The following is a 15,719-nucleotide window of genomic DNA, read 5'->3' as shown; positions in this document are numbered from 1 at the left end:
GTCGCTAGGCAACCGCCAGACGCGTTACCCTGGATGCAGAGAGCAGGTGGAAGCCAACTTGTCCCCGTTATCCAAGCCCCCAGCTAAGCGCCTACCAGGCCGGCTGCGAGCCCCTTACAACAGCAGGTGGTGGGCGCCTCTTAGGGGGATTCTTCCTCTCCTCCCAAAGATCGCCCGTCCCCATTCGGCAGGTCAAAAGAGACGACTTTAGTCCGAGGTTAAACATTTTAGGACTCCAGTTAGGGGATCCCAGCGTGGTTCTCCCTATCTAACCATTGGAGCGCCAGACCCATTTTAGACTCATCCAACCTTATCTTGCCATCCCCTGAATCGCCTCCTCCACATAGCAGGGACTCTCCCTCCGCCCGTGGTCTCTGAAATTAATGGGACGAAATGACTCTAATTGGGAAACGTAACATCTTTGTTGAGTTATGATTTATGTACCCTAAAACTCAAAAGTGCCCAATTCTGTGATTTTTGTTGTATTCATAGCGCAACTGTAATCTGCTTTTTACCACGGTGATCTTATCGTTTCTCCTCAAGTTGCAAAGCATGAAGCCAACGGCCATTCTATCATCTGCTCAGCCAATGGCAAGCAGTGATTCATTTTGGGTATCTATGCATTTGCTGGCTTCTTCCAAAGGTAGAGCCATATTATGAGAGATTTGTTGTTGTTGTTGTTTTCAAGACAGGGTTTCTCTGTATAACAGCCCTGACTGTCCTGGAACTCACGCTGTAGACCAGGCTGGCCTCGAACTCACAGAGATCCACCTGTCTCTGCCTCCCGAGTGCTGGGATTATTTTATTTTTATTAAAAGATTTTCTATTCATTTTACATACCAACCACAGATCCCCCTCTCCTCCCTCCTCCCGCCCTCCAGCCTTCCCCCCCCCCCACCCCCCATTCCCACCTCTTCCAAGGCTAGGTCTCTCATAGGGAGTCAGCAGAGCCTGGTACATTCAGTTGAGTCAGGACCAAGACCTCCTTCTCCCGGCATCAAGGCTGCATTAGGTGTCCACCATAGGCACTGGACTCCATAAAGGCAGAGTGCTGGGATTAAAGGCGTGCGCCACCCCCACCCTCCACCCCCACCCCGGTTGAGATTTATTTTTTTATGTCATTTTGCTTAATTTGTAATGTTTTCCAGAGTCATCCACGGAGCCCAGGCTGGTCTCAAACTCACTCGGTAGCGGAGGAGTACCTTGATCTGACCTGTTCCCCCCACCTCCTGAGTGCTGGGGCTCCGAGCATGGGCCATCGCGCCTGGCTTCATATCTGTCTCATCGTGCATCAGGCTTCATTACAGTCTTTTCAGAATTTAGTTTGTGTGTGAGTATTCTGCCTGACTGTAGTTTTGTGTACTACATGCAAGCCCGATGTCTGTAGAGCCACAAGAGGGTATTGGATCCCCTAGGACTGAAGTTCAGACAGTCGTGAGCTGCCATGTCAGTCCTGGGAAGTGAACCGGGGTCCTCTGGAAGAGCAGCCTGAGCTCGTAACTGTTGAACCATCTCTCCACGACCCCACCCCAATTAGTGGTTTTAAGTTTTACTAAAAGCAAGTGACAAATAACTAAAAGTAAACATCTGGAGAGCTTATTTAGACTTCCCCTTGGCTTCAGGATGTGGTCCGTCCTGGACAGTCCGGTGACCCTAAGATTCATGACAGAAGCCCCCCTGAAGACGCCCCTGCCGTCCTCAGCCCCTGTTTCCCCTGTCACCGGATCATCTTTCTCATCCACGTTTCAGGACAGTGCAGTCTACCAATCTACTCTCACTTTTTCCCGAGTGCCACGCTGAGACTTCTACGGCAGAAATGTGTTCAAAGTTCCCTCACAAAATTCCTGTGACCTCAAGTTTACAAACCTACAGATTCTATCCAGGCTTATCTTTGTGCCCTTTCCATGGCTTATGAGGATGCCAATCACTTCCTCTGCCCTGAAAAACCACTTCTCATCTCGTTCCATGACAGCTTCCTTTTCTTTTGGGGCGTGTCTTCTTGAATTGCACACCGAGTCACCTTTTTTTTTCTTTCTTCTGCTGATGGCTCAGGTCCCGGGACTCTACAAGTGACTGCCACCTCTTACGGTGGTCATCCACCATAGGCCTGCAGTTGTGCCAAGCATAATATACTGATGGCTTCCAAATGGACATTTCCAGTCCCTCCTTTATGCTGCAAATCCAAGTCCACTGCCCTGCTAACCATCTCTAGCTGGCTTTTGTTGTTGTTGTTCTCAAGACAGGGTTTCTCTGTGTAGTTTTAGAGCCTGTCCTGGATCTCACTCTGTAGACCAGGCTGGCCTCGAACTCACAAAGATCCTCCTGTCTCTGCCTCCCGAGTGCTGGGATTAAAGGCATGCGCCACCACCACCTGGCTGAGCCATCTTTTCTGAGTTTTACCTCTCCCACATTTCTCTAGTCCACATCTCTTTGCATCCCCCTATTGCACTACCCTGGCTCATCTACGAATATGTGCTGTTTGAGATCCAGTCAAGACATGCTTGGCGTCACTAAAGGGCGCAGAATATAGGTCAGAGATGGAAGCCTTGGAGATATATCCACGAAGAAAAGAGCCAAGCAGGCATGTGCTCAGCCTAGAACCCTGAGAAGGCGCAATCAGAAGGACAGAGCGTCTCATTACAGAAGGAGGAAGAGGGGAGATTTTGGAAGGCAGCTGGGTTTACCACTGCTCTGCCAGATTGGATTTTTGTTTGTTTTGGTTTTAGAGATAGGGTCTCATGTGTAGCTCTGGCTGCCTGGAACTCACTACGTAGACCAGGCTGGACTCAAACCCACAGAGATCTGCCTGTCTCTGCCTCCCGAGTGCTGGAATTAAAAGTGTGTGTAACCATGCCTGGCTCAGACTGTATTTGATTGTGTGTATTAATGTTGTGTGTGAGTGGGGGGGGGGCACCCCCATGTGGAAGTCAGAGGACAACTCTGGGTCCTCACTTTCCTCTTTGGTTTAGGCAAGATCTCTACTATTCACAGCAGCAGACACCAGGCTAGCTGGTCTACAGGCTTCAGGGACCCTCCTGTCTGCACCTTCCGGCTCTCAGTAGGAGAGCTAGGATTATGGACACCTAAGACTGTGCCCAGCTTTATGTGGACTCTGAGGATTTGTCCTCATGTCTGGACAGCAACTACTGATCCATGGAGCCATCTCTGCAGCCCCACACCGAGGTTTTATTTGTTTGTTTTGTTTTTTGTTTTTCAAGACAGGGTTTCTCTGTGTTGCTTTGGCTGTCCCGGAACTCACTCTGTAGACCAGGCTGGCCTCGAACTCACAGAGATCCGCCTGCCTCTGCCTCCTGAGTGCTGGGATTAAAGGTCTGCGCCACCACCACCCAGCCCAAAGTGAGGTTTTATTTCAGAAAGCAGAAATGGGTCTGGGGCTATAGCTCCTTTGAGAGAGCTTATTTTGTATTCCTAAGGACCTGAATCCAGTCTCCACAAAAAGAAGGTGAAGTGGTTGTCCTTATGGCATAGTAATGGTCAGAATTCTGGCATATCACGGAGGAGGTCATGACAAATGAAAGCCAAAAAGAACCAGTGAGGCTGACAACGTGAGGTCCCTGAGGACTGTATTATTTCTCTCTTGTTAACTATATGTTTGCTGGACACAGTGGTGCACTACAATCCCAACTCTAGGGAGGTGGAGGCAGGAGCATCACCAGTATGGGTTACCTAATAAGATCCCTTCCCATAAAAAAAATCTGCACAAGGCTGGGCGTGTTGACACAGTGGCATGGAGGGAGGGAGGACTCCTGGCCCCACCCCTCCCTGAGGATTTATGGAAATTCGACGATGGAGACGTTTTTCTCAGTGGTATAACCACTAATGAGGTTGTAAACAATTTACCCTGTTCCTGTAAGAAACCCTCCAAACAAGACATGCAAATAAGGGGACACTGGCTGGGAAGAGGAAGTGGATCAGAGGAAGAGGAAGGGAGACAAAAGTGTGTGTGTGTGTGTGTGTGTGTGTGTGTGTGTGTGTATGATCAAAATACATTATACACACACATGAAAATGTCATCATGAAACCCATTATTATATAAAACTAATATATGCTAATAAAAACAATCTCAGTTCTTGGGAGGATGAGGCAGGAGGATTATTGTAAGTTCAAAGCCTGGGCCACACAGTGAGTTTCAGGTTAGCCGGGGCTACAGAGCGAGGCCCTTATCTGAAAAACAACGCATACAAACAAAAGTTCAGCGTGCCGTCGGTGGATCTCCTGATCCGTCTCGTATAGACCCGAGAGGAAGCTATAGGCTGGGACTCCTGTTCTCAGCCGGGGTCAAGGTCTTGTACCAAGCTCCCACCTTTAAGTCCAATTTGTTTGCTCTCATACATTCCACCGAGGCATCTCTCTCTCTCTCTCTCTCTCTCTCTCTCTCTCTCTCTCTCTCTCTCTCTCTCCTTGGTTTTTCAAGACCGTTTCTCTGTGCAGTTTTGGTGCCTGTCCTGGATCTCGCTCTGTAGCCCAGGCTGGCCTCAAACTCACAGAGATCCACCCAGCTCTGCCTCCCGAGTACTGGGATTAAAGGCGTGCGCCACCCGCCCAGCTGAGGTACCTCTAAGTCAGCAAAGGTATCTAACTTCACCTCAATGGACTCTCTGCCTTTCTCTTCTGTCCTAACTTTATGTGTGTCCGACTGTGTTTAGTCTTTGAGACAAGGGTTTCAGGTACCCAGGCTGAGCTCCAGCTTGCAGTGTGGTAAGGATGACCTCGAACCTCTGATCCTCCTGTCTTTGTGTCCTGAGTACTGAGCGCACCTCCACTATCGGTGTGGATGATGCTGAGAATGAGCTCCGGGACTCTGCACGCTGAAGACGTTCTCCACCAACTAAGCCATAGCCCGTTTGTTATATATTATAGGGTTTCTGTCTGTTTGTTTGAGACAGGGTCTCTTGTAGCCCAGGCTGGTTTAGAACTTGCTATGTAGTCAAAGGTGACCTTGACCTTCTGAGGCTCCCATCTCTCCACCTCCAAAGTTCTGGAATTATAAGTACGGACCATCATACCTGCCTTACTTCAGCTCTGTTGGCTGGGTGGCTTCTGGGATGGACCCACAGAGCCCCAGAAAAGATAGGCAAGCCCTATACCGTGGTACTACATCTAGTCCGTAGGGGCTCACATGATTGCACCAAACCAATTCAAGTATCCGGATAATTTCTACACCTTGAGGTAAACTGATCACTAAACCTGATCGAATCTCCAGGGTCCCTTTTGCCATGTAAGGAAATAAAGTGGACATAAATGGCAGCGGTCAGAGTCCCGCCCACGGCTGGCTTTACCAGAGGGTTAGATTAAGTTGAGGTTTGGCAAGAGAGGCAAAGAGCGAGGGTTAACCACTCTGTGGAGAAGCGTGGCTGAGGCAGAGTTGGTGGGTATGCCTGTAACCCCAGGCAGGAGGATCCCTGTGATTGTGAGGCTAGCCTTGGCTACATGGTGAGTGTCAAGACAGGCTGGGCTAAGAGTGAAACACTTCCAAAAACTAAAACCAAAAGAAGCACGGGTAAAAAAAAAAACCACAAGAGAGCAGTTGGAAGCAGAGGCAGGCTCGCGAGTGACAGGATTCCTGGCTGTGTGACCTCTGTGGTGCATCTTGAGGACCGTGAGCTGCCCACACCTGACCTCATTTCCGAGCTCTGGACTCCAGCGCCACGGCTCATGGGTCCCAGAACAGACAGGTGCCAGATGGCAGCCAAGTGCACTCTTCCTAGCAGGGACTCTCGACTTCTCTCTGCAGACTTCTCTTTCCTCATCACGGACCATCTGCCCAGCTGCTTCCTCACCACCCCGGAAGTTATCCTTGGTTCACTCATTTCCCAATCTGTGCCCTAATTCTGATGCCTCCCTCTCCGGCTACCCTGCTCCCGTCCAGGCTGTTCTAGCCTCTCACTTGGGTACCCGAGTAGCTTCTCTTTGGCTGCTCACGTCCATCTTAGATTCCTACGCCTCTCTTCACTCAGCAGCCTATTTTTGTCTCTCTCTTCAGAAGCACGCCAGATCTGACATGTCCCTATCTAAAGCTATCTGGTGGTGTCTCATTGCACTTAGAAGAAAAGCCAAGTTCTTTATCGTGGCCTCAAGGACCTTCGCGCTGGGCCTCTACCCACAGTTCCACCACCCTCCTTCTCTGCCTCCTCACTCCAGAGACCTTGGCCTTCTTCCTGTCTGTGGAAGAACACCACACTCATTTCTGGAGCTGTCTATCCTCTACCTGGAACACTGTCCCAGACTGTCCCACAGCTGTTCTTATCCTGCAGGTCTCAATCTTAATCAGCCAATCAATTAATTGCTAAGTCAGTTTTTGGTTTTTTTTTTTTTTTCTTTCAGATGCTCTCATGCTGTAGCCCAGGCTCACCTGAAACATACTATGTAGTCCATGCTGGCTTCAAACTTCCCGTGAACCGTCATGCCTGGCTTCAGGTCTTAGTTTAAAGGTCTGATCTGTGGGAGACCAGCTCCCACATTTATTTACCCCAGGGACTCTTGAGGAGTGAGAGATAAGAGATTTAGATAGAAATATGGAGGAGAGAGACAGAAACACAGGATAGCCTTCGGTGGGCCTGGGTACTTACCCACCGGCTTCTTCTGCCTCTAGTAAAGGGCTTTTAAAGGAATGCCCAGGGGTGGAACAAAAGACCTCCCCTCAACAACAACCACCACCACCACCCCCCGGCACAGCCTAGTGCAGAGCATCCCAGACACCTGGTGACCACGCACGTGGTCCAGCCATCCCCTAATGCAGCCCTGCTGTGTAAAGCAAGCTCAGCTCTCACTAGGAAACCTCTGTGGGCTCCCATACTGATCCCTTGACTTAAGGTATTTTACACATCACTCTCTAGCCAATCACGCAATAGTTATTTCTAGTTTTATTATTGCTAGGTGTTTTCTTATTTGTGAATGCTTTTTAATCCTTCTTCTTATCCCCTAGAGTGCTAGGTCCTTAAAGACAGGGACTTGAATGCGCTTGTCTGTCAATCTTCCTGAGGACCTAGACGAGGACATAGTTGACATTTAAAATAAGACTAAATTGGGGCCAGGTGGTGGTGGCGTTGGCGGCGGCGCACACCTTTAATCCCAGAACTCTGGAGGCAGAGGCAGGCAGATCTTAGAGTTCGAGGCCAGCCTGCTCTACAGAGTGAGTTCCAGGACAGCCAGGGCTACACAGAAAAACCCTGTTTCAAAAAACCATAAAAATCAATCAATCAATCAATCAATTAATTGAGAGCTCGCTTAATTCTCTTTCATGGCACCCCCAGGTGGTCAGCTGTGTCAAGATGAAGCTGAGTATCTCCTTCCCAGTCACTGGCTGTCAGAAACGCATTGATGTGGATACTGAACGCAAACTTCGTATTTTCTATGAGAAGCCATGGCCACGGAAGTAGCTGCTGATGCTCTGGGTGATGAGTGGAAGGGTCATGTGGTCCAAATCAGTGGTGGGAACAGCAAACAAGGTTTTCTCATGAAGCAGGGTGTCTTAACCCACGGCAGAGTGCGCCTGCTGTTGTGGGAAGGGCCGCCACCTTCTCCTCCTCCTCTTCTTCTCCTTTCTTTTTCTCTTTCTTTCTTTCTTTCTTTCTTTCTTCTCTCTCTCTCTCTCTCTCTCTCTCTCTCCTTCCTTCCTTCCTTCCTTCCTTCCTTCCTTCCTTCCTTCCTTCCTTCCTTCCTTCTTTCCTTCTTTCTTTCTTTCTTTCTTTCTTTCTTTCTTTCTTTCTTTCTTTCTTTCTTTCTTTTTTAGCTGAGGATCAAACCCAGGGCCTTGCACTTGCTAGGCAAGTGCTCTACCACTGAGCTAAATCCCCAACCCTCTTCTCCTTTCTTTATCCTTTATTCTTTTCTTTCTTTCTTTGTTTCTTTTCTTTTTTTCCTTTCTTTCTTTTTTGTTTTTTTCTGAGACAGTGTTTCTCTGTGTAGCCCTGACTGTCCTGGAACTCACTCTGTAGACCACGTTGGCCTCAAACTCAGAGATCCACCTGCCTCTGCCCGATTCTGTTGGGATCAAAGGCACGTACCACTACTGCCTGGTGAGTGAGAGGCATTCTTCTTGTTAGGTGCCGAGGAGAACTGGAGGGCGGAAGCACAAGTCTGTTCAGGATGCATTGTGGGTGTCACTCTGCGTGTTCTCACCTCGATTACTGTAAAACAAAAGAGAGACAGACTATTCCTGACTGACACATGCCACTGTGCCTTGGCAGCGCTCCTGACCATTGCACCATCTCCCAGCACTGCCAGCACTGATCTTCCAAAGATCTTCTTATTTATTTCCGTCTCTAAAGGAGACGATGTCCACTAAGATGTTGTCAGAAACCCTTAAACAAAGAAGGTGAGAGGCCCAGGACCAGTGAACCCAAGATCCAGTGTCGTGTTCCTCCAGAGTCCTGTAACAGATGCCGACTCATGGTGCTCTGAAGAAACGACACACTAAGGAAGACGAGAGGCCGCAGAAGATGCTAAACGTTTGGTCAAGAGAATGAAGGAAGCCAAAGAAAAACACCTACAGCAGATTACTGAGAGATGTAGGCTGTCCTTGCTGAGTGCTTCTGCTTCGAAGTCTGAGTCCAGTCAAAAGTCCTGGCGGCAGTGGCGCACACCTTTAATCCCAGCACTTCGGAGGCAGAGGCAGGCGCATCTCTGTGAGTTCGAGGCCAGCCTGGTCTCCAAAGCAAGATCCAGGACAAATAAGCTGGCCATGGTGGTGAATACCTTTAATTCCAGCACTGGGGAGGCAGAGGCAGGAGGATTTCTGTGATTTGAAATCAGCCTGGTCTATGCAGTAAGTTCCAGAACAGCCAGGGGTACATAGAGAGACTGTCTGAAAAAAACCCCAAAACCCAAACCAACCAACTAACAAAAACAAAATAAAAACCCCAAACCTCCAAAAGGAGTAACAAATAAATGATCAGACCCTGAATCTTCAAAAACAAACAAAGAAGAATAAATGGGAGGCTAGAGAGCTGGCTCAGCATCTGCTACTCTCACAGAGGACCTGATATCAGTTCCCGGTACCCACGTTGGGTTGCTCACAACCACCAGTAACTCCAGCTCCAGAAGGATGGATACCCCCATTCTGGCCTCCCCAGGCACTGGCAACATACATCCACACACAAAATAAATCTTATCAAAAGGAATAAATGATTTCACTAATATATTTTTGGAAACACTGGGTATTGAATGTAGGTCTTTGGGCATCTGATGGAAGTGTCCATCAGATCAATACAGCGATCAATACAACGGTTTCTTCTTTGATATACACTCTCACTCTGCAGCTCCCTGGGTAGACAAGGCTGGCCCCAAATTTGCACCAATTTCCCTCTTCTGCTTCCTGAATGCTGGGATTACACGCATGCGCTACCACGCCTTGCTCAATAACTCTTATCTAGTTAAATTTATTTTATGTGTATGAGTGTTTTGTCTGCATGCATGTCTGTGCACCATGTGCGTGCCTGGTGCCCACAGAGATCAGAAGAGGGTATTGGATCCCTTGAACCTGGAGCCAAAGATGGTTGTGAGCGGCCATGTGGTTGCTGGGAATTGAACCAGGGTCCTCTGGAAGAGCAGCCAGTGCTCTTAACCACCAGGCCATCGCTCCAAACCAGGAATAATTCTTTTTGATTTTTTAAAAAATAGTTAAAGGACATTTTTATTTTAAAGATGATAAAAGAATGTCTCACCTACTTTGTGTGTGTGATTTGAAACTCGGTCGTAAATGTTTCTTCAAAGCTCAAAAACATTAGTTTATTTTTCAGACAGTGATTTTTTTTCTATATGGCCCAAACTGACTTTGAATCTGTGACCTCCTTCTTGTCTCAGCCTCCTGAGTGCTAAGATTACAGGTGTGTGCCACCTCGCTTTGTTCCAACAATGAACTGTTCCCGTTACTTGGGAAAGGGAAGACATCGCCACCAAATAATTCTTGAGCCCTGGTTGTGGTCCTAGAGCCAGAAGTCACGAGGACGCAGGTGAGGATCCGGGGGGCAAGCATGGTAGCGTGGAAGATCACACCTACGCAGTGCTCGTCGGAGCGATCCCTATTCACCGGCACGGATGTGCGTCAGGAATGCCCACAGCTGGACCACTCTGGATTTCACAGTGACTCTATACCTACCCGGGGCCTCCCCGAAATTCCCTGCAGGGCATTTGCCCCTCAGCCCTCGTCAAGTCATTTCTTCCTCAGTGGTTGTACACTTCGAGCTCTGGGCTTCAAAATTTCCTCTCATTAAGTCAACGAGCACTTTCCAAGAAGAAAGAGATGCCCAAGATGCGTGTGCCTTCCTGTGCGGTATGTGTGTGTGTCGGTGTGTGTTTGCGCGCACGCGCATGCACAGTTGTGACTCAGGCCTCTGCCTGCCTTGAGGGTAACCTCAGCGTTTCCTTCCAGCCCCGCTTTCCCCGGGGCCGTGGCTGGCAGCCTTTTGAAAGTGTTTTCTGGAGAAAAGCTGAGCAATGGTTTTGCCATGGGCGGGCCTTTGATCTCCTCCTCACGCTGGCCCTTTATATATTGCCGGGTGGCCATGGCGAACCCATCAAGCTCCAGAGGCCACGAGCAGAGCAGGTTTCTCTCCAGCCTCTCACCGTCGTCGTCGTCATGATCTTCCACACAGGTACCGCTGGCGCTGGCGCGGGCGCTCCCCATGGCTTCAGCTCCAAGGCTCTTATCATACGAGGGGAATGAGACAGGGATGGCCGACCCATGAGCCTTCTGGCATCCTTCTCTTTCTCCAGGACCAACGAAGCCTGCCCTGGTGCTGCTCTGCTGCATGGGAACCTGGCTGGCCATCTGCAGCCAACCCTTTGGTGTACCAACAGCAAAGATACTTAAACTCTTGAAATGGGACTTGGAGGAGCTTTATAAAAACTATGTAAGTGCCCTTGAGATTCCTTTTCCAAACCACTTCTTTAAAATGCCTTATTTTGCTCTCCAGAAAAGCTATCCTTTCTCGATGTGAAACCAGCTCTGGAGGCCAGAGAGGAAAGGGGAAGAGTCAGAGAGGCTAGGGTGGGATGCTTATGAGGGGGTGCATGCACTAACAGAGGAGACAGAGGCAGACTAGTCCAGGGCCCCAAGCCCCAGCCACGTCCCGAAGACTACAGGATGTGTGCTCACAGCCTTCTTTATCTCACATCTGCCTGGCTCACAGTCCCATGAAATGAGCGTTCTTACTGGAAGTGCATCTTTAGAGATGGGCCAGCTTGATTCAGGAATCCCCTGAGAGCAGAAGATATCCTAGGGGAGGCAGGTTGAGAAAATCCTCCCGTGGGTCTCTGGTGCCTCTGGCAAGTTCAAGGCAGTTACCTAACTGAGCAACTCTCGGTGTGCGCTGTTGGAGCTTTCTGGAAGGCCCTCTGCCTTGGCAGACCCTGGCAGGAGAATAGCACAAGACCCAATAAGTGAGAATACTTCCCTTCCTCGGGACCTCTCAGATAACGTCAATTAAACAAATAACACCCAAACTGGAAATGACACTAACTGACTAGACTGGCATCGACATTGTCGTCTGCCCTGGCATGTAAGCTTTACCCTTGGCTTTAGTGGACTCAAAGGTAGAAGAGTCAGCTGAGGCCGATGGGGTCTTAGCAATTTGGTCTTACCCCAAAGCTGTCAGTTTTGAGGAAGAGGGAGGGTAAGGAAAGGCCCCGAGTCCTTCACTGGTTCGAGAAACTCTCCCTAGCATCCCAGAGGCCTTTGCAGGCACACATGAACCACCCTCTCTCAGCAAGTGGCATCAGCGGCATTCAGACAGAGGCACGAGGAGGAGGGAGCCGCATGGAAACTCAGATGAACCTCCTTTTCCCACTTACCTCAGCCTCAGCATCTGAGAGCAGGTTGCAGAAGGCTGGAGTGGCTTCAGCCAGATGGGGAGAGGAGCAGGAGCGAACAGTGCTTATGAGGACCCTTAGGCAACTCTAACATGGCCGACCTGGGTGGGTCTGCCTTGTCGGCCAGCTCATAAACCACCTGTGCCTCCGATTCCTGCAGATGCGGGGTTAGTGATGGTCCAAGCCTCACAGGGTTGCTGTACCAATTAGCTGAGGTCGGAGTCAGGCTAGACACCGAGGAAGCCCTGGGAACGAGCAGTCCAGGTCTCTAGCAGTTATTACAAGCCCAATCCTCACAGTATTTCAAACCTCTTCCTCTTTTTACAGAGCGAATACCAGGAGCCTGGGATGAAAACTGACGAGTCTCTCCAGCTGCCCTGTTTCACCCCGGGCTGCGAAGCGTCAGCCAACATCTCAACCATCAAAGCCTATCTGGAGGAGGTCGAGAGGCTGAACGGGAACAATATAAGCACGGCTCATATCAGAAAATGGCTGGACGACATCAGCTGTTCCGATCCACCGAAACCAAGCATTTCTGGGCCCGAAGACTTCTATGAACGTAAAATCTTTACACTGACTGTCTTTAAGAGGCTCTCAGACTGCATGACAAAATTGGGGGCTGAGAATAATACATCCGGAGTGATGGGGTAGATAGAGCTCTAGGGAAGAATCCCAGCATCCTCAGCAGCACCTGTCCTCAGAAAGCTGGCCTTGCAATGCTGGAATTAACTCGAAAGAGATTGAGCCATTGTGACAAGCTTTGTTATTTATGATGTCTTTATTCTGTCCACCGAAACCTTAGTCTTCTGCCCTTGCGGGGGCCGGAAGTGGCAGCTGTATTTATTTATTGGTATTTATGTACTGAGTTGTTATTGCTCCTTGGAGGAGCCCTCAGAGTCTATTTAATAAATTATATTGACATGATCTCCTCCTCTGGTTTGGAGTTTGTGACGGCGCTGAAATCAGAGGGTGGGAATCCAGCCTGGACGGCGTTGCTGAATGGGAATGTTCTGGAAATAGCCAGTGCTTCTGTCACTATTTCCCTCCACTAGATAGACTTACGGACAAATAATGCCAGCATGCACCAGGTGTCTGTTCAATGACATTTTCTTTACTCCAGGTCGTAAGCATGATCACTGTCCTTTTGCTATGCAGGCTGGGAAACGGAGGCAAGAAGTCACTTAACCACTTACTCAGGTTGACACAGCTGCTTAGTGGTCTAACCCAGATTCCAGCGTGCACTTTATTATTCTACCCGACCTTAGTCCTTCCCTGGGTAGTGACAGGGTCTCGGGGGGCCTCGACGCCACGCCTGGTCCAGGGCAGTAACTCAGTGTCCATTGTACAATTCCCACTGCATCCCCAGGGTCTTCCCCTGTTCGACCACCTCAACAGGGACTTCCTCACAGCAGACACGATGAAGTTCGCTCCTTGAGTAAAAGCTGACAAGGTCCTCAGTGGGCATCTGGAAGGAGGGGGGTCTCAAAGGGACTGGGAACCTTCAGCAAAAATAGCACCAAGCCTCATGTTGGAAAGACAAAGCCTTGATCCCCCCCCTGCTCGCTTGCATGGTCTAAGCATGGGGCTAGAAGCTTAGTTTTGTTTGTTGCAAGGCCGGGGTTTGAACTCGGGGCCTTGAGCATGATAGCACTTAAGCCTAAGATAAACTGTCAGCCCGGGTCGTCCTGGTTCTGAAGCCTCCTGAGCCTACCACACTAATCGTGAGCCAACCAGCACTTTCATGGTCTCTTTAGGAAAACCGAGATCCAAAGGAAGAGAAGATGTGATGTGCCAAAGGGCACACAGAAGGGGAGATGTGGTCAGGATTCGGAGCTGTGGAGTGAGGAGTCAGACTTCCCATTCGTTTTCTCTTTGTGGTTTTTCAAGGAAAAACTAAAGCAGCCCTGGCTGTCCTGGAATTCGCTCTCTAGACCAGGCTGGCCTCGAACTCACAGAAATCTGCCTGGTCTGCCTCCTGAGTGCTGGGAGAGGCAGGTGGATCTCTGAGTTCGAGGCCAGACTGGTCTACAGAGCTAGTTTCAGGATAGCTAGGGCCACACAAGAGAAACCCTGTCTCCATAAACCAATACACACACAGAGCAGGAGTGAGGAGAACAGGAAAATCATCAAAACACTTCAGTCATTTCCAGGAAAATATGAAAATTAGAGGAAGCTGGCATGACTTCACGTATCTCCCCTGTAATGAGCATTTTTAAATGTGATAGTTTGCAAGAATGTCCACAAATTCTTGCTTATACCTCCTTCCTGCAGACATCACCGAGCTGAGGATTCACGTTTTTTGTTTTTGTTTAGGAATTAACTCAAGAGAGATCATGCCATTCTTACTAGCATTGTTATTTATGAAATGTTTCTCTCCAGTCCACTGAAACCTTCTTTTTATATCCTTATTGGGTGCAAGAATGCAAGTTCTACTTTGTGGGCTGGGGAGTGTAGTTCTGGCTGTCCTGGAACTCAGTATTTAGACCCAACTGGCCTTGAACTCACAGAAGGACACCTGCCGCTGCCTCCCGAGAGCTGGGATTGAAGCTATGGGCCCCATGTCTAGCTTTTGGTTTTGAGACAACGCCCTACTTTTATATGTAGCCCTGGCTGGCCTGCAGCTGCTGATCCTGTTCCTGTTAGAGCTTCCTGAGTGCCCAATGATAGACCTGTGCCACATGCTTGGCTCCTTGGTTTATTTTTCATTTTTATTTATTTATCTATTTATTTATTTATGTTTGGTTTTCCGAGACAGGGTTTCTCTGTGTAGCCCTGGCTGTCTTGGATCTCCCTCTGTAGATCAGGCTGGCCTCCAACTCATAGAGATCCTCCTGCCTCTGCCTCCCAAGTGCTGGGATTAAAGGCGTGTGTCACCACTGCCTACCTCCTTGGTTTCCATTGTTTATTTCTGTGCTGGGGTCAAGCTGGAGTCTTCTGCCCAATGCGCTCATGCTGGGTCACTGAACTCCACACTCAGTCTCTGGAACATTGTTTGCTTTTTCAATTCCGTTCCTCGGTCATACTGGCCACAGTCCAAGTGGCCTGATGGCCGGCCACACTCTCCTACACGGAACAACACAGATGTAGAACATTCCCGTCAGCATAGCCAATTTGATGGAGAGGATTGCATTTGATTGACACAGTATCTACTACCAGCTGAGTCCCTGAGACGAGAACCAAAGCGGTTTCCATGGGGTAGGGGAGCTGGCTCCAAAGGCCAGGGGAAAGGGGCCAGGCAGGGGCTGCACTTGAGCCGTTTCTTCCGGCTCCCACTTCCTTCACCGACACGTGGGACCTAGCTCTGGATCAGCCGTGTGTGCCGATCCTCTCGTGAGGATGTCCCCGCTCTGCTGGAGGACCATTGCGATCATCTGAGATGCATGTTTGGGGGCAAGGAGAGCGTGCCGCCCGGAAATGCGAAGCCTTCTCAGCAATCATGACCAAAGGGCCAGACTTTGAACGAGGAGCCCATGACGCAGAGCAGCGGGTACGGTGGGAAATGAATCCTCACAGGAAGAGATGGAACCACAGGGCGGCTACGGCCTGGGAGCAGGAAGGCTATGGTCTCAGTAGCGGCGCAGTGCCCCAGATTTAGGTGGTGACGAGCAATGAGGTCAGAGACTCTGGGGGCTGCTGCCCATCTATCTCTACTCCTTGCTGCCCTGGAATCCGCCAGAAGAGGGACCGAGCTGGGGTCTCTCAGCCTGTTCTCCGTCACTGAAAGCCCACGATTCTAGAGATGACTCAGCTCCAGGCTGGGGGACTCCACAGCAGTTTTCTGATTAAAACTACATTGTTGGGGCTCAGGGGTAAAACGCTCGGAGTGTAAGCATGAGGACGTGAATTCAGCTCCCCGGAGCCCAGGTAAAGCCGGAAGAGGTAGCGCA

At 49.7% G+C, this 15,719-nt stretch overlaps 1 protein-coding gene and 1 pseudogene across 1 annotated transcript; both read left to right on the top strand.

Annotated features, from left to right (window-relative positions):
* Nucleotides 1-7,292: 7,292 nt before the first annotated feature.
* On the top strand, nucleotides 7,293-10,235 carry LOC114704495 (annotated as a pseudogene).
* A 38-nt stretch (nucleotides 10,236-10,273) lies between these two features.
* Nucleotides 10,274-12,661, top strand: Il31 (interleukin 31). The gene is made up of 4 exons (XM_037198517.1): nucleotides 10,274-10,294; nucleotides 10,394-10,616; nucleotides 10,711-10,874; nucleotides 12,160-12,661. The coding sequence occupies exons 1-4, from the start codon at nucleotides 10,274-10,276 to the stop codon at nucleotides 12,481-12,483; spliced, it is 732 nt and encodes a 243-aa protein (XP_037054412.1). The 3' UTR covers nucleotides 12,484-12,661.
* The last annotated feature ends 3,058 nt before the right edge of the window (nucleotides 12,662-15,719 follow it).

Source organism: Peromyscus leucopus, chromosome 23 (genome assembly GCF_004664715.2).
Source record: "Peromyscus leucopus breed LL Stock chromosome 23, UCI_PerLeu_2.1, whole genome shotgun sequence".
In the NCBI taxonomy this organism is placed as follows: Eukaryota; Metazoa; Chordata; class Mammalia; order Rodentia; family Cricetidae; genus Peromyscus; species Peromyscus leucopus.
Note: the sequence above shows the minus strand (reverse complement) of the source record. Positions and strands in the feature narration are given on the sequence as shown.

Coding starts and splice junctions, on each gene's coding strand:
- Il31 (XM_037198517.1), top strand. CDS start 10,274: ATGCGTGTGCCTTCCTGTGCG. Junction 10,617..10,710: donor CGTCATGATCTTCCACACAG/GTACCGCTGGCG, acceptor CCGACCCATGAG/CCTTCTGGCATCCTTCTCTT. Junction 10,875..12,159: donor AGGAGCTTTATAAAAACTAT/GTAAGTGCCCTT, acceptor CTCTTTTTACAG/AGCGAATACCAGGAGCCTGG.